The following is a 22,338-nucleotide window of genomic DNA, read 5'->3' as shown; positions in this document are numbered from 1 at the left end:
CTTTAAACTTTCAATTCCAGATTTTTTTATTAATTTTAAATTCTGCCATCTGCTTGTGGTCCCCAGAGCATTCATCTGGGTCTCTGGATTACTAGTGTTATGGGCCAGGGTTTAGAAAACTCCAAAGTTTATCATGGAGTTCACCTGACTCACAACTATTTATCGATTTTGGTTATGAGGAGCATAAGGGCCTATCTTTCGGGTGTTATTCAACAAGAGGCCTTAAGCACTCTTAAACAAAACAAAATTTATTCTACGACTTCAGTTCACCTTTTATAAACACACAGTAAGCATTTTTTATCAACTACAAACATAAATTACACACACAGCTACAGTTCTCTCTCTATGTATATAACCTTTAATAACTTCCCTTTCTGCTGTTTCAACTTGATAACAACATCCAACAAAACCAGGAAAACCCTTTTAACAAAACAGTAGGTTAACAAAACAGTTATCACTTTTAAATTATCAAGTGATCTGGACACCTTTTAACATACAGAGAGAGAGAGAAGAAGCCTTCTTTTTCTGAATCCAGCTTCCAACTGTGTAAACCGAAAGTAAAACTCAGAGCCACAGCCCAGCTCCAGCTCAAAACGAAAGTAAAACCCCAGTGCCACAGCCCAGCTCCACCCACACAATGGCATCACTGAAGCCATTTGATAATACAGACATTTCTTAAAGGGACACTACCATGACACCTCCCCCCAAGAAAAGAAAAAAAACCATCAACTTCAAAGATGGTTTCATTTTTCACCTTTTCACTTTCCTTTAAGAAAAATTGACTAATGTGCTTTTTTTTTAAACAAAACTAACCACACAAACATTTATAATAACATAATCCATTTTACTTCTTCTTCCACCATCGAACCTACTTCTCTTCACATTCATGACAAAGCATCAGCTATCACGTTTCCTTGTCCTGCCACATGTATTATTTTTAAATGAAATGGCTGTAACAATAAACTCCATCGAAACAGTGTTATTCCCGAATCGCTCCAAAAACGTCAATGGATTATGATCAGTATATATAATTGTTTCAGACGAATTGCTGGTGACATAAATATGGAAATGTTGCAAAGTCAGCACCAAGCTCAAAGTCTTCTTCTCAATCGTTGAATACTTCCTCTGGTGATTATTCAATTTCTTTGAAAAATAACCAGTAGGCCGCTCTATTCCTTCGTCGTCTTCTTGCAAGAGGACAGCATCTATGCCCACATCACTCGCATCGACAGCCACTTTGAATGGTTTTGTGTAATTTGGGGTGGCCAACACAGAAGCAGTGGTTAACACAGGCTTCAGGCCGTCAAGTGCCTGTTGACACTCCGCCGTCCACTGAAATTTGCAACGTTTCTTCAACAAGTCCATCAATGGAGCAACTACGCTGCTAAAATTGGCACAAAGTTTCGGTTAAATCCACTCATGCCAGAAATTCACATTATTTCCCTTTGTGCCGAAGGTATTGGAAACTCCCCAATAACTTTTGTTTTCACATCCCGTGGGACCATTCGATCCTGTCCAATTGTATGGCCAAGGAACGTAACTTGGCTTTTCCAAATTCACTTTTGGCTAGGTTTACCACCAAACCCACCTCCTGAAGTCGATTGAATAACTCCATCAGATGCTTCAAATATTCCTTCCATGTCTGACTAAAAATTACCAGATCATCGATGTATACTGACAATTGGGTAATCCTGTAACGACATTGTTAGTTAACCGTTGAAGTGTGGCAGGGGCGTTTTTCGTGCCAAAAGGCACAACTTTGAATTGGCATATACCATCTGGAGTCACAAAAGCTGAAATCTCCATCGCCCTTTCGGATAAAGGTAACCACAAGCCAGTAAATCCTTTACCTTTAAGTAAATCCAGTTTGGAAATAAAAGCTGATTGTCCCACCTTCTCAATGCAGTATTCCAAGCGTGGGATCGGATAAGTGTTTGTCCTTATAACAGCATTAACCTTTCTATAGTCCACACACAATCGTTGGGCACCGTCCGGTTTCGGTACCGTCACTATGGGTGAGCTCCATTGGTTGCAACCCAGTTCAATTATGCCATTTTTATGCATTTTTTCAATTTCTTTGTTAACCTGTGCCAATTTTAACGGGTTAAGTCTATATGGATGTTGTTTAATTGGAACAGCATTTCCCACATCTACATCATGCATAGCCATTTTAGTACTTCCCAATTTATCTCCACAAACTTGCCCATGTGATATCAATAACTCTTTCAGGTCAGTTTGTTTTTCCTCTGGAAGGTAATTCACCAATTTGTCCCAATTTTTAAGAACATCCTTGTTATCCAATTTAATTTGAGCAATGTCAAGTTCAGAGTCACCTGGATTCGGTTTTTCACTTTGAGTTCGGATCACTAAAACCTCCTCCTGTTCCTCTCCTTCCCTTTCGAAGTACCTTTTAAGCATATTCACATGACACACTCAGTAAGTTTTCCTTATATCTGGCATTCTTACCACTTAATTTCCTTTCAATGTGATAAAGTCCACAAAACCTTGCTTTAAAGATTCACCTACCACTGGTAACAATACTAAAACTTCATCTCCACTTGCAAAACTACAAACTTTTGCTTTCTTGTCTGCTACCCGTTTCATCACATGTGCAGCTTTTACATGTTGTGTAGCCAATTCACCTGCTCTATTTAATCGATTCCTAAAATTTGACACGTAACCCAATAATGTAAATTCCGACTGCTCACTCACCAATTGCTCCTTAATCAGTTTAAGTGGTCCTCTTACCTCATGACCAAAAATTAATTCAAAAGGTCTGAATGTGGTTGACTCATTAGGTGCATCCCTAATTGCAAACAGTACAAATGGAATTGCTTTATCCCAATCCTTTTGATAATCTTGACAATAAGCCCTCAACATTGTCTTTAATGCCTGATGCCACCTTTCTAATGCTCCCTGCGATTCTGGATGGTACGCACTTGATTTAAATTGTTTTACTCCTAAGCTATCCATAACTTCTTTGAACAACCTTGAGGAAAAATTTGATCCGATTGTATTTCTGTGGGTAGTCCATATCTAGTAAAGAATTTAAGTAACTCCTCCACAATCTTTTTAGCTGTAATATTACGTACTGGAATGGCCTCTGGAAACCTAGTAGACACATCCATTATAGTCAAAAGATATTGATTCCCAATATGTCAGTAATTGTGACCTTGACCGGTGCCATCTTGTTCACTTATGTCCTTTATGGAAGGATATCTGCCATCCTTACCTGGTCAGTCCTGCACGTGACTCTCGACCCACTACAATGTAGTTGGCTCTTAACTGCCCTCTGAAATGGCATAGCAAGTCAGCCAGCTCAAGGCCAGTGACACCCACACCCCATGAAAGAGTGAAGAAAAAAATATGAACAATCCTGATCTCTTTGCATTCTCTTTCAGCTCACTTTCCACCTACTTTTATATTATCAGCAAACTTGAATATTTTGAACTTGACCCCCTCATTTAAGTCATGGAGATAGATATAGCTGAGGCCCAAGCAGTGATCCTTTCACTATTCCACTAGTTACAATTAGTGAATCCAAAAACATTACCTGTTTATTTCTACTGTTTTCAGCTTATTAACAATCCTCATTCTAAGCTAACATATTATCCCAACTCCATGACCCCTAATCTTATGTAACATTCTCTTGCTTGACTTGTTAAACAGTGCCTTTTGAAAATCCGGATAAACGACATCCATTGGTTTTCCCTTATCTAGCATAGCTAATTGCATCCTGAAAACATAATAGACTTGCCAAACAATATTTACCTTTCTTAAAAGTGTGTGGCCCCTCTGTTAATCGTATTATAGTTTAAGCAACAAGCCTCCAAACATCCACATTATTAACCTTATCAAACTTCAGCATTTATTTGTAACTTGTATTTAAGATTGTCCATTGAGCCAATATTAATTGAACTAATGTTGTAAATTACAATTGATTGCAGATCATTGGTAAACAGCAAAAAAAAAATAGCTGATGAATCCAGGTCAGGTCCATTTGCACAGCTTTCTAACTGTTTATATTACTCATTTTTTACGCAATGATGCTTAGCCTTTTATTTAAAATGCACATTTATTTTTCAACCCGTTGAACCTGTTTCACTGGATCATGGCTAGTATGTATCTCGATTTTTAAAAATTTAATGGGTATCACTGACAGTCATTGCTAACTGCCCTTGAGAAAGTAGTAATGAACTGCCTTCTTGAATGCAACTAAGTTGCTTGCTAGTCTACTTCAGAGCGAAGTCATTCGCATTGCTGTAGGTATTCATTCACATAAGAGGCCAGCTGGTTGCCATTACTGAAACTAACCTTTTACTCCCATCTTTATTAATTCATTGAATTTAAAATCCCCAGTTGCTGTGGTAAGATTTGAACTGATAAATCTCAGCCCTTGACTTTTAGCATAAATGAGAGAGATGTGAGATACTTCCAACCTGTGTGGATGCAAGCAAGGACGGCAAAGTGGATGGGCAAACTAATAATACCATGGTGCAATAAACCATTGAATTTGGTTTGGGGGGGTGGGGGGAGGTGAAAAGGAATTTGGTAGTGATTGGGGACAGTATAGTCAGGGGAAAGATGCTGTTCTCCGCAGCCACAACAAAGAGTTCTGAAGGTTATTTTGTCTGCCCAGTGCTGGGGCTAAAGGCATCTCCTTGCAACTGAAGAAAACCTTAGGGGGAAGGTGATTGATCCAGTTGTTGTGGTCCACGTAGGAACAAACAACACGAGTAGAACTAAGAATTATGTTCTGCTTCGAGAAATTGAGAAGTCTGGAGCCAAATTAAACCACTGAATTTCAAAAGGAATAATCTCTATTATTGCCTGAGTCAAGTACCCATGATGTAAGGTCAGTGAGGCCCAAGCACACAAGAGAATTAAACATCTGGCCCAGAGAGTGGCGTGGGAAGAAAGTGCTTGATTCATGGGACTGACAACAGTACTGGGGAAAAGAGGGAGCCAATGAAACACACAGTGCTGCAGCGTGGGACCCCGGCTAATGGGGCAACCCATACTGAGTGGTAGCTGTGTGTCCCCCCAAAAATGTACGTCCGCCTCTGCTGTGAAACCTTCAGTGAAGAGAGGAAGAGGCGCTGGCCAACGGTTGTTGAGGGGAGTAGCGGGTCAATTCTCGACCTCCAGACCAGGACTGAGGAGGACAGCGGGCAACCAACCAAAATGAATATAGGCCAGATGGCCAGCAGCCAGGTAGCCAACCAGGAGCACAAGCAGCCATCAAGGATCAAGGCCTTGCCACCCGAGCGAAGATGTGAGCAGCGCAGCAGTCGGGCAGTGCAAAGAAGGCCGGCGTGAGCGGGGTGACTCGACCAGAGGCCAGCCAGTTGGGGCTGAGAGTGAGGGGGCTGGACTGGGCAGCGAGAGAGCAGAGGCCTGGCCAGATAGCCAGCAGCAGGCAGGCAGCCAGGAGCCCACATGCTCGTCGAGGCTCAAGGTCCGACTACCCAAGCGAGAGCCGAGAGGTGAGCAGGGCAGCAGCCGGGAGGTGCGAAAAAGACCAGGCAAGCGCTGGCATTGTAAATTGGGGACAGTGGCCAGCGGGAACGGAGCGATTCGACCAGAGCCAGAGGCTAGTCAGCCAGGAGGGCTGAGAGTCAGAGGGCTGGGCAAGGCAGCAACCGGACTGGGCAGCAAGGGCGAAGTTTTGGGTTTCTGTGCCTTGCATTGTGTGAGCTGAGGGTGGCTATGGTCAGGAGGCCATTGACGTAATTGGAGTGGGGCTTGACATCATTTTGTGTGGGGGCGGGGCTTGAAGTCATTGGGGGAAGGCTGCCACGCCACCAGAGGGCATGGCGTGATGTGGGAACCCACAAAGAAGGAGAGCGTGGGGCCCCCCCCAGGGCATGGCGTGATGTGGGAACCCACAAAGAAGGAGAGCGCGGGGCCCCCAAAGGTGTAAGTCTGCTGCTGCCTGACATAACACATAATTAGGGCTGCGAGGGAGGTGTCAGGTCAAAGGGAATTTAGAAATATAAAAGGAAAAGTTGAGGCACTGGAGTAGCATAATGATTTGTTAAAGCAGAGTGTGACAGGAGAGGATAGTGTTTAACGATAATAGTGCATCAGTGAATAAGGCACATGTACAGAGTGATAGCTCAACTAAATAAAAGGTCCTTTATTTGAATGAACAAAACATTCTTCGTAAGACAGATGAACTAACCAGCACAGCAAAAGATAAATGGTTTTGGCCTAATCACCATTACATAGACATGGTTAGAAGATGACTAGGATTAGAAAAATGAAGGTTCCAGCATATATATCATTCTGAAAAATCAGACATAATAAAAACTGCAAAAGCATTTTCCTGGTAGTAAACATAACATAAGGACAGAAGTGAACAAGACATTTAGCTCATAAGATAATAATCTTTATTAGTGTCACAAATAGGCTTACATTAACACTGCAATAAAGCTACTAGCTGCCACACTCCACCGCCTATTCGGGTACACTGAGGGAGTATTCAGAATGTCCAATTCACCTAACTTGTGAGAGGAACCTGGAGCACCCGGAGGAAACTCACAGGCACGGGGAGAACGTGCAAACTCCACACAGACTGTGACCCAAGCTAGGAATTAAACCTGGGATCCAGGTGCTGTGAAACAACAGTGCTAACCACTATGCTATCAGGAAATAGAATCAGTATGGATGGATGTTAGGAATAACCAGGATCAGAAAATGCAGCTAGGAGTAGTTTATAGGCCTTCTAGCAGTAGTTATACCATTGGAAAAACATAAAAGCGAAAATAATTGGAGCTCATAATAAAGACAATGGGTGCGATTCTCCGACCCCCCACCGGGTCGGAGAATCGCTGGGGGCTGGCGTGAATCCCGCCCCCGCCGTGTCCCGAAGTCTCCGCCACCAGAGATTAGGCGGGGGCGGGAATCGCGCCGCGCCAGTTGGCAGGTCCACCCCCGGCGATTCTCCGGCCCGCGATGGGCCGAAGTCCCGCCGCTGTCAACCCTCTTCTGCCGGCGTGGATTAAACTACCATTTGAACGGCGGGACAAGGAAGTCTTTACAGATCCAGAGAGAGGAGTAATCCCAGGTTAAAGAGGTGTGAATTGTCTCAGGCCAGGACAGTTGATAGGATTTCGCAAGCCCAGGTCAGATGGTGGGAGGTGAATGTCATGCAACATGAATCCAAGGTCCCGGTTGAGGCCATAGTCGTGTACGGAACTTGGCTATAAGTTTCTGCTCGGCGATTCTGCGTTGTCGCGCGTCCTGAAGGCCGCCTTGGAGAATGCTTACCCGAAGATCAGAGGCTGAATGCCCTTGACTGCTCAAGTGTTCCCCGACTGGAAGGGAACATTCCTGCCTGGCGATTGTCGCGCGATGTCCGTTCATGCGTTGTCACAGCGTCTGCATGGTCTCACCAATGTACCATGCTTCGGGACATCGTTCCTGCAGCGTATGAGGTAGACAACGTTGGCCGAGTACCTAGTGGGTGTTGTTGTCACGTGTAATGGTGGTACCCATGTCGATGATCTGGCACATCTTGCAGAGATTGCCATGGCAGGGTTGTGTGGTGTCGTGGTCGCTGTTCTGAAGCTGGGTAGTTTGCTGCAAACAATGGTTTGTTTGAGGTTGCGCAGTTGTTTGAAGGCAAGTAGTGGGTGTGTGGGGATGACCTTGACAAGATGTTCGTCTTCATCGATGACGTGTTGAAGGCTGCGAAGAAGATAGTGCAGTCCACTATGAGACTCACCATGGACTACTCTCCAAAATCGGTTGCATTCTTGGACACACTCATCTCCATCAAGGACGGTCACCTCAGCACTTCCCTTTACCACAAGCCCACGGATAACCTGCTCCACTTCTCCAGCTTCCACCCTAAACACATTAAAGAAGCCATCCCCTATGGACAAGCCCTCCGAATACACAGGATCTGCTCAGACGAGGAGGAGCATAACAGACCTCTACAGATGCTGAAAGATGTCCTTGTACGAACAGGGTATGGCGCTCGACTCATCGATCGACAGTTCCAACGCCCCACTGCAAAAAACCGCACCGACCTCCTCAGAAGACAAACACTGTACACAACTGACAGAATACCCTTCGTCGTCCAGTACTTCCCCGGAGCAGAGAAACGAGGACATCATCTTCGCAGCCTTCAACATGTCATCGATGAAGACGAACATCTTGTCAAGGTCATCCCCACACCCCTAAGACTTGAAACAAACCTGTTGGACTTTAACCTGGTATTGTAAGACTTCTTACTGTTCAAGAAAGAAGGAAGAGAGAAAATACACAACTGCAGGCTAGTTAGCATAACATCAGTCATTGGGAAATGCTGAAATCTATTATTACAGAAGCCTTCACAATTCACCCAGAAAAACATAATAGATCAGACAAAGACAACATGGTTTTACAAAAGCAAAATCCTGTTTGACAAATTCATTAGAGTTTTAGACAAAGGGGGATTAACAGATGTAGTGTATTTGGATTTCAAAAAGGCATTCAATATGGTGACACACATAAGGTTAATACCCAATACAAGGCCTCATGGTGTCCGGGGTAATGTATATTGGCATGAAGAGAGGATTAATTATGAGAGAGGGTCGAAGAGTTGGAATAAACACAGAAAGTTTCAACTTGGCAGTCAATGCCGACTGGAATGCAACAAGGAACTGCTGGGACCTCGGCTATTTACAACCTATATTGACTTAGACAACAGGACTGAATCAATGCATCCAAGTTGCCTGAAGCTACAAAGCTAGCCAGGAATATAAGCTGTGAGGAGTACACAGGCTGCAAAAAGATGTATATAGATATATTAAGTGAGTGGGCATCAAGGAGGCAGATGAAGTATAATATGGCGAATGTAAGAGCGAATAGCTGAGCTCCAATTTTTAGTGGTGACAAAACAGAATATTTTTAAATGGCGTGCAACTTGTAAGTGTTCATGTTGGGAGAGATGGAGCGTACTCACAAAAAGAACAAGAAAGTTAGCATGAAGATACGGCAAGGAATTAAGAAGGCAAATGGCATGTTCTTTGTTGCAAGGGGATTGGAAACAAAACTAAAGGCGTCTTGCCACAGTTGTGCAGGGCTTTGATGAGACCACACATGGAATACCAAGCACAATTTTGGTCTCCATATTTAAGGAAGGATGTACTTGCATTGAAGGCAGTGCAGTGAAGGTTCACTAGATTGGTTCTTAGGACACGACAGTTGTCCAATGATGAGTGCTGAATGTAATAGGCCTGTACTCAGCAGTTTAGAAGAATGAGAGGTAATCTCATTGGAATATACAAGATTCTAAAGGAACTTGACAGGGCAAAAATTGGGGGCATTTCCCCTTGCCGGGGAGTTTGGAGCAAGTGCACTGATAAGGAGTTAGTTATTTAAGATTGAGATGAGGATGAATCTCTTCACTCGAAGGTTCGCTCCACCATTGAATAGATTTGAAGCTGAGATGGACAGACTTTTGGGTATCTCAGGGAATTAAGGTATATGGAGAATGGGTGGGAAAGTTGAGGCAGAAGATCAGCCATGATCATATTAATCGAGGGATTGGCTCGAGAGAATATCTAGCCTACTCCTCCTATTTCTTACATTCTTATGAAATTTGAAGCTGATACTGTTAAAGTAAAAGTAATACTATTAGAGACCCACTTCTTAAATTATAATATGGATTGGGCAGAGCCCGTACTGTTTTTTGAAAGAGAATTCATAGTTTCTAATAGATTCATTGACTTTTTCCAATTGATCCAGCCTCAGTAACTTTTTGGGGGAAGAGAGTTCTAGACTTCCACAGCCCTTTTTATAAAGAAATGCATCTTCACTTCACCCCTGAGTAGCTGAGCTCCAATTTTTGAGGGTATGCCTCTTTGTTCTGCATTTCCCCAAAAGAAGAAACATTTTCTCTCTATCTACCCTAGTAAATTCTTCAATCAATTCAAAAACCTTCAAGATTTTTTTCATTTTGTCTTATGTCGCTGTTAGGGTTCTGCTTTCTGTCTAGTTAATGGTGCATCTATATTGGAAGTTTGGAGTCAATGCAAGTTGATTTTGGCTTCACACCAGCACAACATTTGCATTGAAGCACATGCATAAAGATCAAGAAGGTTTCCCAAACCACTATCTCAACTTAACTTGGAGTAGGCAATAAATGTGGCCTTGCCCACCATTGTACATCTCCTAAGAAGTTTTTTTTTGTGTTTTTTCTATTTAGGAAAATATAAAAGTGGGATTAAAACAGACGTGTTGACACACATTCAAATGCCACATTCATAATTTCACAAGAAACTCACTCTGATTTGTTCAAACGTTTCTCATTCCATGCAGCAGTTCAAGAAAAAGGCTGTATACCTTCCTCTTGGAGGAAGCCACTAAAATTTGCTCTTACTAGCATCGCCGACCATTTTAAAATTTTAAACACTGCTACTTTATTACTGCAATTCCCATTTACATCTCCTCCAGACTCATCTTTTTCTTTACTTGCCCCATTGCCATCTCCTTTTGTCATGACCTATTGCCCTTTTTGTCATTTAATCTCCAGCCCTTCAGAGCTTTACATTTGTTCTAGTCACCACCGCCTACCCAACATTTTTCTGTCTCTATACTTAATACCGATTAAATCACTAACTTTTTTCAGTTCTGACAAATGGCCATGGATCTAGATCGTTAACTCCGCTGTTCTTTCTTCTTAGATGCTCCCTGATCCCATTGAATATTTTAAACATTTTCTGGGGGGTTTTAAACGCATTGTTTCCAGTTGCTCTGTAGCACAGTATGTTAATGCAATGATGTCTAATGTGTGCCATATGGCCCTGAAATCTGGCAATCTGACCCTAGGATCCCAAGCAGCTAAAATCTATTTGTAATTGTATTTCTTGTTCAATGTTGTGTCGCATCTGAACTTTTTGAGCATGGAGTGTAAAAAGAGCTGTTGTTTCTAGTTCAGTTGTCAGTAGCTGATCTATTATTTTTGGTGGCAAAAGTCAATAACTTCAGATTTTTGCAAATTATTGGGAGCATGAATTTTAAAAATAAATAACTATCATAGCATCTATGCATCTCACAAAGATGAAACATAGAACACCCGTTTAGAGAGCAAACTTACCACCAAGCTAGCAAATCTTCAATTTCATATTTTAATGTTTTAAAATTTAATAATGGATTTTAAAAACATTTCAAAAACCTGTAACATTTAAAATGAATAATTTGAAATGTACTCATTGTTTTTTTTTTGAGTATTCTATTGTTAAACTTTCTTTGAAGGGAGATTACTGTAAATCTCACATGAATGATGTAGTACGGCTTTAATGTGCAATGATACAGTTATTTTTCAGAAGGTACAAATGTGCATACTGTCTTGTGATTCTTGATGTGACCTTTTTAGGTCTGGTATGCAATCAAATTTTAACCAATTGAAGCGCATAACTTTATTCAAATGTATCCCAAAGCACTTAGTCCAATCTATTTAAATTACATTGCTAAAACACATCATGAAAAGATGACTATTACATGAGACACAGCATTATATTTTGTTTTACAGTTCCCAGTCCAAATAAACTTGACCTACTCCAAATTTAAGCTCGTGGAAAACCAGGGTTGCTGCAAAATTAAATTTAATCTATTTTTGACCTTTGCATAATATTAAGATTTCTTCCTGTAGTGCTTTGAAATTTGCTAGATTTGTGTGCTTAGATCAATGAGTAAAATATAACATTCAAACTGAACAGTTAAGAGGTAGTCCGGAACTTATTTATGTTGTGAAATATATATCTTCATGGCACTCACCTGAGCTAATACACAGTTCTGTTGTACGATTGAGGCAACAATGATTTGGTAATGCCTGGATTGTGTAGCTCTAACTTAAATGCATCTTCCTGACATATTTCATTGAATAGAATGTGTGCCAACCAGCAGCAAAATATCATAAATATCTTTAGGAGTGAAACTAAGCAAAAATTTCATAAGTGATTTAAAAAATCCTAATTGTGTTATGATCAGCATCATAAGTAGAGATATTTACCATATCATGTTGCTGGACATCTATTTACAGGTCAAAAATCCTTTACCCGATATACTTGGGGCCCATGCTGCTTCAGATTTCAGATAATTTTGGTTTTCAGATACTTCACTTAGGACTAAACCTACTTAAATTGCAATAGCCTAAGCCTGGTCCAGCTGTAGTCTAAAATAAATAAAATGGCTAGAAAAGTAAGATGTATCAGTGAATAATAAATGCTGGGTACCTGTAATAAATTCAACCTGTGGCATTATCTGCAATTCTGCTTGTAGGGGAGGGTTCAGAGTGTCGACAAGGATCATGCCGAGTGCAGACAAACATTTCAACTTCCTACACTAAACATCAGGTATGGCCGGCAAAGTTTATGCCGGTTTCGGTTATGTTGGCTCAGTCACGGACTTCCCGCATTAAAGTTAGATGAGGCTTAAAAAGAGTGAGGGTTTTTGGATATATTTGGTTTTCGGGTTTATGGATGAATGATCCTCAACCTGGAAAATACATTTACTGATTTAAACAATGCCACAAATTGAATGTTTTATACAAACTTAAACCTTTAGAGATGATACAAAGGACATCTCCTTGGACCACATTGTATTACGTATTTAATATGAACAGGAATAGGCTACTCAGTCCCTCAGGCATGTTCCATTATTCAGTTAGGTCATGCTGATCTGTGCCACAATTTAATTTGCCTTTTCTTTGCATTTCTCAATATCGGTACCTAACCCAAATCTACCTCCATTTTGACATTTTCAGTTGATGTTACCCGCACTCCTGCCTCTGGCACCATAATCCATGCCAATTGTGAAACCAGGGATCTGCATGAGTTATTTCCTTTCCACTTTCCTGGATTCATGCCTGCGGAAGCAGCTGGATTATCGATTAGATTTGACTACAAGCAGCTGTCAGAAAAATGATGCCTCAATTTTGTTGGTGATTAACCTGGGGGAATTTTTTTTTTAATAAGACCATAATTTCTCTGTGGAGTAATTTGACTGGAGGCTGAAGAAATTAAGTATTTGACTTCCAACCAAATGGTCATGTGGTACATACAAGGAGCTTACCCTTGCACTCGCTCATTCTTATGCACTATTTTGCACACGTTCTCACTTGTTCTCTCACTCACACACACACACACACTAAATCTTGTCATTTTAAATGAACCACAATGGTAGCTAGATGATGCAGAAAGAACATGTTCATTTTGGGTACTTCCATGGATTTGGTATTTTTTTAAAAAATTATATATGGTTATGGTACGGTACATTTGTGCAGTACCTAAAAATTCACATACAAGGGGATCAGCAGTTATGTGGAGAAGGCAGGAGAATGGGGATGAGAAAAATATCGGCCATGATTGAATGGCTGAGCAGCTCGATGTTCCAAGTGGCCGAATTCTGCTCCTCTGTCTTAAGGTTTATTCTTTGGATGACTGGGACCAGATGTTCTGAAATGAGGCTTAATGTGAATTAAAGACTGTTGACTGATTAGTTATGTCAAATATATTGTCTTCATCTTATCGATATAAAGCACTTTGGGTCAACCTGAAAAGTGTGAAATAAATGTAAGTTATTTCTTTAAGTTTTGCCTTATACTCCTTTGTTACACCTGGATTAATAGTTGCACGTGTCATTCTCTCCCAGTAAAAGCATTCCATCTCAAGTATGATGAAATGCGTCTGGATCCAAATGTTCAGAAGTGGGATGTGACTGTGCTGGAACTAAGCCACCACAAGCGCCATCTTGACAGAGCTGTTTTGCTACGTTTCTGGGAGACTTTGGATAGGTGAGTAGCAAATAAATTATATCTGCAGTATTATCCATAGATTTATAGGAATAAACAGAATCCACAGTACCACTTGCATTGAGGCCCCAAGTAAATATATACTATATTTAATCTACATATTAAATTTGCATAACACACTTATCATGCCTTTCAGAAATTAATTAGCGTTTTTTCTGTAATTTATTTTATCATGACGTATTGTATAGGCAAACCTGGCAGCCATTATAGGCCAAGCAAAATCCGAGAGGCAGCAATGACTGATTTGGTAATAATAATCTTTATTAGTGTCACAAGTAGGCTTACATTAACACTGCAATGAACGGTAGCACAGTGGTTAGCTTCACACCTCCAGGATCACAGGTTCGATTCCTGGCTTGGGTCACTATGTGTGGAGTCTGCACGTTCTCCCCGTGTCTGTGTGGGTTTCCTCGGGGTGCTCCAGTTTGCCCCCACGAGTCCCGAAAAACGTGCTGTTAGGTCATTTGGACATTCTGATTTCTCCCTCTGTGTACCCGAACAGGCGCCGGAATGCCGCGGGGGCTTTTCACAGTAACGTCATTGCAGTGTTAATGTAAGGGTACTTGTGACAATAAAGATTATTATTGTGAAGTTACTGTGAATGGGCAGCACAGGAGCACAGTGGTTAGCACTGCTGGCTCACAGCGCCGAGGACCCGGGTTCGATCACGACCCCGGGTCACTGTCCGTGTGGAGTTTACACATTTTGCCCGTGTCTGCGTGGGTCTCACCCCCACAACCCAAAGATGTACAGGGTAGGTGGATTGGCCACGTTAAATTGCCCCTTAATTGGAAAAAAAAGAATTGGATACTCTAAATTTATAAAAAGAAAAAAAAAGCTACTGTGAAAATCCCCTAGTCGCCACTCTACAGTGCCTGTTTGGGTATCCTGAGACAGAATTCAGAGTGTCCAATTCACCTAACAAGCACATCTTTCGGGACTTGTGGGAGGACACCGGAGCACCTGAAGGGGAAGCACGCAGACACGGGAAGAACATGCAGACTCTGCACAGACAGGGACCCAAGCCGGGAATTGAATCTGGGTCCCTGGCACTGTGAAGCAACAGTGCTAACTACTGCTATCGTGCTGCCCAAAAGCATTGATTTTAGATGGAACATTGACCATGAATTCCCTGTGCTCCTTTAAATTGGATGGCCTGGATTTTCCTTTGAATTACTGTAAATTTTGGGGGTGACAAAGTAACGAAAATGCCTTCAATTCCTTCGCAAAAAGAACTGCACCTGAATTTTCTTCCCAATTAATCACCAGTTTCCTCTACTGTTTCTTGTCGGCCTATTTTTTTTTATTGTTTTAAGATAAATTTAGAGTACCCAATTCTTTTTTTTCCACAGTTAAGGGGAAATTTAGCGTGGCCAATTCACCTACCCTGCACATCTTTTTGGGTTGTGGGGGTGAGACAAATGGGATTGTAACTTCCAGGTTTGCCAAAGTTGGATGTGGGGGGTGGGAGGGTTCCCCAAAGATGTGCTGGGGAATCCCTGTCGGAACTTCCCATGTAGGCATTTGCACAGCAATTGTCCAGAAGCCCTAACTTCCCCCAGACAATTGTGCTGGGAACCATCTGAAAAAGTGGTTTAAATTGCTAACTTCGGATAGTTCCGCCAGGATTATGTGAATAGTTGCTCCAAAAAAATCAAAAGAATTAAAACCACTTCCCCACTAACTATCCATCCCCACCCCTATGTGGACCGACCCCTGACCTCGCTGGACCACCCTGACCCGCCTTGACATCCCCAATCTGGACCATCCCTCTCGCCTTAATCTGACCTGAACCGACCCAACTTGGCTGGCCTCCCATGGCTGAGCAACCACCTCTGACCAAATCCGATCCCCCGACCTGACGAGACCACCAACCCGGCCCAATCCCCAACCCAGCTAGAGCACACCCCAACCTGACCTGACTCTCTTTGCCCTCTCCCGATGTCCTGGTGTGGCGGTTGCAGTGACCAGTAATACCAACATCTGAATCTCTCTTTAAGTGTTGAAATGAACTCTCTGCCACCATTTGCAAGGACAATGAAATCCACACTAACTAATTTCAGTCCAAAGGTGTGGGCAAAGACACGGAACAAAACTAATTGATGTTATTAGAGACCAAATGATCCCTCAACGTCTTGGAATCCGAGTGAAGCTGTGGTGTTCAAAGCAGCTATTGAAGCATTGGTAGCTTCCACTTCAGAAGCCACCTTAGAAGTTCTCCTTAGCACGTCATTCCCTAGGTTGTCATGATTTCTAGGATATTATGCACTTCATCAGAAATGTATAGCAAATATGGTAATACTAAACAATCCCATTTGTCCATTATTTTAATCAAATAGAGAGGGAATGTCTCCACCAAATGCATACAAAGCCATTGCTCCAAAATCATTGTTCTCTGGAAGATTCGGATTCCAAGGTTACTCAGACAATGTTGGCAGTTTCCACCTCTTCCCCTGCCCTCAACACCTTTTGGTAGATTAAATCAGGGCAGAACCAACTCAGTTAATGGTAGGGAGTTGGGGAGAGTTACAGAAGAAAGAGATCATGGGGTAAGGGTTCATAGCTCTTTGAAGGTGGAGTCGCAGGTGGACAGGATGGTGAAGAAGGCATTCAGCATGCCAGGTTTTATTGGTCAGAATATTGAATACAGGAGTTGGGACATCTTGTTGAAGTTATACAAGACATTGTTAAGACCACACATGGGATACTATGTTCAGTTCTGGTCACCCTATTAATAATAATAATAATCGCTTATTGTCACAAGTAGCTTCAATGACGTTACTGTGAAAAGTCCCTAGTTGCCACATGCCGCCACCTGTTCGGGGAGGCTGGTACGGGAAATGAACCCGCGCTGCTGCCTTGTTCTGCATTACTAGCCAGCTGTTTAGACCACTGTGCTAAACCAGCCCCTATTGTAGGAAGGATATTGTTAAACTAGAAAGAGTGCAGAAGAGATTTACGAGGATGCTACCAGGACTTGATGGTCTGAGTTACAAGGATAGGCTGGGACTTTTTTCCCTGGAGCATAGGAGGCATAGGGGTGATCTTATGGAGGTCTATAAAATAATGAGAGCATAGGTAAGGTAGATAGTCAGCATCTTTTCCCAAAGTTATATGAGTCTAGAACTAGGGCATAGGTTTACGGTGAGAGGGGAGAGATATAAAAGAGACCAGAGGGGAATTGTTTTCGCACAGGGTAGTAAACATCTGGAACGGGCTGCTAGAGGCAGTGGTAGTGGCAGGTACAATGTTTTCCTTTAATAAGGAGTTAGACTGTTACATGCGCAGGGTGTGGAGGTATATGGGCCAAATGCGGGCAATTGGGACTAGCTTAGTGATAGAAACTGGGCGGCACGGACAAGCTGGGCCAAAGGGCCTGTTTCTATGCTGTAAACATCTATGACTCTATATCTTTAAGATCTTTATATCTATTTAATGTCACCAGTTCTGTCTATATTGTAGTTTTAGTTTTTAAGTGCAGCTTTTATAGGCTGGACAAAATAATAACTTATTCAATTTAAAATGTCGAGGAAAGTTTGGCTAGGCGCCGCAGTGGAGAACAACTGCCAACATGTAAACTGCAGTTATACAGTGAGGTATAGATACATTTCATTTGTCTATCTTAGATGGAATATTTAACGACCAAATGTTTTACTTCTAATCACTTTCACACTCCATTATTAGAAGGTGTGCAAGAATACTGAAAGTTTTCATGGCTAACATTTCTGCGTCTGTTATAATTACAAGTCATGAGCTGAGTCTTTTGTGATAAGGCTGATGTATTCACACACAATGATTTCCTGCTGGTGTGCTTATCTCCTCTGCTCCATTTCTGGAGGTACAATTCATTGTTCTACACAGAAGGTTGTATAACACATTTTGCATGCATGTCATTGTCCAGATTCAGCCCTTGGTGCCGTACCATAAAACATTCAGCTTGGACTTCAAGGACATGTCAATATGTAGAAAACTGCAATGCACCATCATTTATATCTAAAGGTTGTGTCTATTTCTCGAGGGAGAAAGCATGATGTGCAAATTGTCAGCATTGGATTCTTTTACTCAATTCACCAGAGCCCATTTTCTTTCTGCAACTACAAACATCTTTGCAGCTATTAATTCTAATTCAGTGAGTTTTTGTAACTTTCAACAATTTTTTTTTTTTTTTTACACACAACAGGTACCTGGTGAAGCACAAATCCCATTTGAGATTCTAAGTTGTCTGAAGCTCTGTGGTTGCTGCCATTCATTTCTGGGAGATTGGAGGAGATCTACAAGAGACACGTATATCTTGGGACTAAACTATTTCATTGGCATGTCTGCGTTTGTCAAGAGCAGTGACAGTATAGTGTGGGTCAACCTGACATGTCTTGTATGCGATACTTGTTTGAAAATTTTTATTGCATTAGGGAATTGATGTCTGAAACAATTAGACATAAACAATTGTGCTTATACTACCAGTTTTCCAATGGTAGATTGACTTCTAGTCTGCAAACTCAAATTTGTATTTTATTCTATTGTGAGTGTTTATATTTCATTTTTATTTTTCAGGCAGCACTTTTTTAATTTTACCCCATCCTTTTTCTTTTCCAACTTTCTTTTTACAATTGTTTAATGTAAGCTGCAAATTGTATATCATCACTGCTGTGGGGTAGGGATTTCTTCAAACCGTTCTCAGGTAGAATAAGTGGTAAAACAGCCATAGATGACATAGGTTGACTAATTTCTCTCTTGTTTTTGTAAAATATTATTACAAAATTATACATGTATGTGCAGCTGCCTTGAGCTGTGATGGGGCTTGAACAATCACTTGGTTATTGTCAAGAATTTAGGCATGCAGGGACAAAAAAACATAAGGTCCATTATTCCTATTATGAAAAAAATAATTGGAAGCCCTGAGCTTTAGAGCATTGATTGAAAGGTAGGTAATAATGGTTTGCAACTTTGATACCTATCATATGTACTTGGCTTTCTAAGCACGAATGTGAAACGCTGATACGTTCAAGTTCTGTACTACAAACCTCTTCAAAGTCCATCAAGTCCCGACATAGAAATGATTAAGAATCCAGTTGTGCTGCTTGCTGACATGAGATAAATATATTACGTAAAGTACCATTTTGTTGCTGTTTTCATTACACTTCCATCAGTGTGCTGAAAGACTTCACATTTATTTCACTCTTTAGGGAAAAAGAGAGGGATTTTTTTTTTTTTTTTGAAGGCTCAGAAATGCAAGCAGTACCAGTAAAACCTTTATAAAGCTGTCGGCAATGAGAATTTTTAAAATTAGTAGTGAGGGTATAGTGCTTTCGAAATGTAATGTAGCAAAGTTTTGCTCATTGTGATACTTAGCAGGAGTTGCACTGATGCAATGTATTTATTTAAATAGTGATCATAAATAAAAATTAAAAAAGCAACAGATATAGCAAACTAATAGTTGAGCTGAAAAATTTCATAATGAGAAATGGAAGTGCTTTAAAGTAATGCCTACCACAGCATGGGATAGTGCCAAAATGAACAACTCAAGTCTATTTTCCGAATGTAAAATTCAGTAGCTTAAAAAAAACTTGAGCACAGCATCTGATTTAGCAAAAATATCTATTTGAAGCTGTTTGGTCCAGGGTCAAAATAAATTAACTCCCTCATGCCACCTTACTCTATACTGTTCTCTGGTTTGAACTGGAAAGTAGTGTTGCACATTCTACCCTACAATATATTCTACAGAGATCCTGCAGTTTAAGTGGTTGAAACCCAGTTGGATAGATGGATTTTTAGATTTAACTGCTGGGTTGAATGACCAAAAATAAAGTGGCAATGGCACTGAAGCTAGAAAAAAAAAATCAAAGTTGAAGTAGGATAATGATACTTATTTATTGAGTGCTATGCTCTAAAACTTAAGAATATCTTTGTGTTGAGTAAGTGTAACAGTATCCAAGGTCAAATGCCAATCGTGATATAGTTTGCCGAACAGTGAATAAGTGTTATGTCAATGATGCTTTATTTTCAGTGAAGCTTGTAGGAACTAAATATTACACTTCTCTTATCCATTACTGAACAAAAAATAGATGAGAACAAATCCCAACCACAGAGGTGGAAGGAAAAATCCAGTTCATATCCAAACAATTCTATTTTCAACAATAGTCTAAAATTAAACATTAAAATTGTCCATTTAAATTGAAATTTGATAGCCGCTATTATGTCACCAGGTAAAAGCAAATTAAGAACAAAGTTGAATGACTGTGTTCATTTCATTATTAAATTACCTACTGTGATGCCTTTGATGTAGCCACAGTGAATGACCCATTGTCATTTGGGTGAGCAATTGTACAAGCTTCATGAGAAAACAGATGCCAGAACAGTTTGCATAAAATTGCTGACCGAGAGTGGTGGGCTTGGTGGAAGAAAATCACAGCAATATTGGGAAGATGTAGCTGTTCTGCACCATCTTGAAGAATAAATAGGTTGTAAGCTTCCAGGCGTCACTAGTTGTGTGTGATTTTCAGTGTCTCACCTGCCTCAATTTGCTAATTCACTTTATATTTCATGGTGAAATTTACTGGTATATGATGCAATGTTAAGTCCACACATTCACAATTTAAAAACATTGACAGTTTCACTCACAGGTGATTTGACATCAACATTACTTCCACACTGTAAGGTAACCAACTGAAAATAACAAACTGTACCTCAAATCATAAGTCATACACATTGAAGTTGATCTAAATCTTCATTGCTTTCATCAATATTGATCATACAATCTAAACCTATGGTGTTTCTGTTTATTCAACAAAAAAAGTTGATGTCTGCCTTTTTGTAAAGTGTCTGCCAAAAAAATGAGGTTGTTGTATGCGTGTTCATTATTTAATGTAGCTGCTGTAATGGATTAGTGAAATTAAGCTCTTTGGATCTTATTACTATTAATGTCAACAATATTAATCTGTTTGCTTTCAACTGTCCCACACAATAATTCAAGGAATGTGAAGTCATGGCTGTAACGTCAGGCAGTGAGGTGAGCAGCTCCTGCTCGGTGGCACATTGTCTCCTTCTCCCAGTTTTTAAATTTAAAAAATGTGTATATTTTTTTGCTTTATTTTGTAGTGAGAGATATACAACAAAAGGCTCTATTTTCACAAGTAGGGTTTTTTGTACCAAATGTTACACGTGGGAAACTATCCGTAGCTTTCACAGAAATGCATAAAACTGCAATATGTTAAAGCTTTTGTGCAGATTTATAAAATGCCATCCATTGAAAAAGACTTATTGGTTACAGTTAAATCTGTAACAAGGTGACACTTGTGCTATTGTGGTTTAACCCAAATGGAGTCAAAAGCACAAATTAAATGCGACCAGAAAATGGAACAAACTAAACACACATGCATCCTTTGGGGAAGGGAAAGGTTTTAAAAGAAATTGGTTTTTATTATATGACAAATAAAATGATGTAAAATTTACAGTAGTTTTCATTTTGCAGTTTATTTGTGTCATTTCAATGGTAATGTATTGCTGCTATTCAATATTTTTAACCAGTACGTGCTTTTTAAAATGTGGAAGGCTTTAACCAATCTCAAGTTCTTTTTATGTGGCTCTGTGCTGCTTAAAATGGTGCAAAGGCATTGCACTTTCACACAGTGACTAATTGTAATTGCTACACAACCACAAGTTTGGAGATGCTGTGGATTAGTTGCATCAAAAGCAGGATAGAACTTGTGTGTGTTTCAGGAAGCGGAAATAGCATAATTTTCATTGCACTGAAAAGTGAAGAGCTAGCAGTGTTGAGCCAAGAAATTTGGCTCCGTTGTGTCGCTGGAGGCCCTCAATCAGGTGCGCAGCTGACTTTGCCTGCACTGTACCCTGTGTTGGGAAGGCCTTGGGCGTGCCACGTGTGTTCTGAGAGATTCGCGACTGACCAGATTGTGAAGTTAAACAACTGTTCTGGATGATTTGCTGTGCCATTTACAAACTTGGACCACAGAGGCGCATGTAACATATGTGCTTATGATTAATCCCAGAAGGTGGTGGAATGAGTCTCGCTGGAATAGTAATCCAGAGACCTGGGGAAATGCTCTGGGATCCCTGGTTCGAATCCCACCATGGCAGATGGTGAAATTTGAATTCATAAAATATCTGGAATCCTCGGGTGCCACAGTGGTTAGCACTGCTGCCTCACGGCGCTTCGGACCCAAGTCCGATCCCGGCCCTGGGTCACTGTCCATATGGAGTTTGTACATTCTCCCCGTGTCTGCATAGGTCTCACCCCCACAACCCAAAAAGATGTGCAGGGTAGGTGAATTGGCCATGCTAAATTGGCCCTTAATTGGAAAAAAAAATTGGATACTTTTTTTTTAAATTTAAATTTGGAATCACCATTGTCGATTGCTGTCAAAACCCATCTGGTTCACTAATATCGAGAACATAGAGCATAGACTATACAGTGCAGAAGGAGGCCATTTGCCCCATCGAGTCTGTACCGACCCACATAAGCCCTCACTTCCATCCTATCCCCGTAACCCAATAACCCCTCCTAAACTTTTTGGACA

General features: G+C 40.9%; 1 protein-coding gene across 1 annotated transcript in view; it reads left to right on the top strand.

Annotated features, from left to right (window-relative positions):
• Nucleotides 1–21,252, top strand: part of cdc73 (cell division cycle 73, Paf1/RNA polymerase II complex component, homolog (S. cerevisiae)) — a 523,455-nt gene extending 502,203 nt beyond the window's left edge. The window contains exons 16-17 of the mRNA XM_072511480.1: nucleotides 13,645–13,786; nucleotides 17,985–21,252. Coding sequence (XP_072367581.1) covers nucleotides 13,645–13,786; nucleotides 17,985–18,021 — 179 coding nt within the window. The 3' untranslated portion in view covers nucleotides 18,022–21,252. The remainder of the gene's footprint in view (nucleotides 1–13,644; nucleotides 13,787–17,984) is intronic.
• Nucleotides 21,253–22,338: the final 1,086 nt, after the last annotated feature.

The sequence above is a fragment of the Scyliorhinus torazame genome, chromosome 7 (assembly GCF_047496885.1).
Source record: "Scyliorhinus torazame isolate Kashiwa2021f chromosome 7, sScyTor2.1, whole genome shotgun sequence".
Lineage (NCBI taxonomy): Eukaryota > Metazoa > Chordata > Chondrichthyes > Carcharhiniformes > Scyliorhinidae > Scyliorhinus > Scyliorhinus torazame.
The sequence above is the reverse complement of the archived record's forward strand: the minus strand, read 5'-3'. Positions and strand labels throughout refer to the sequence as shown.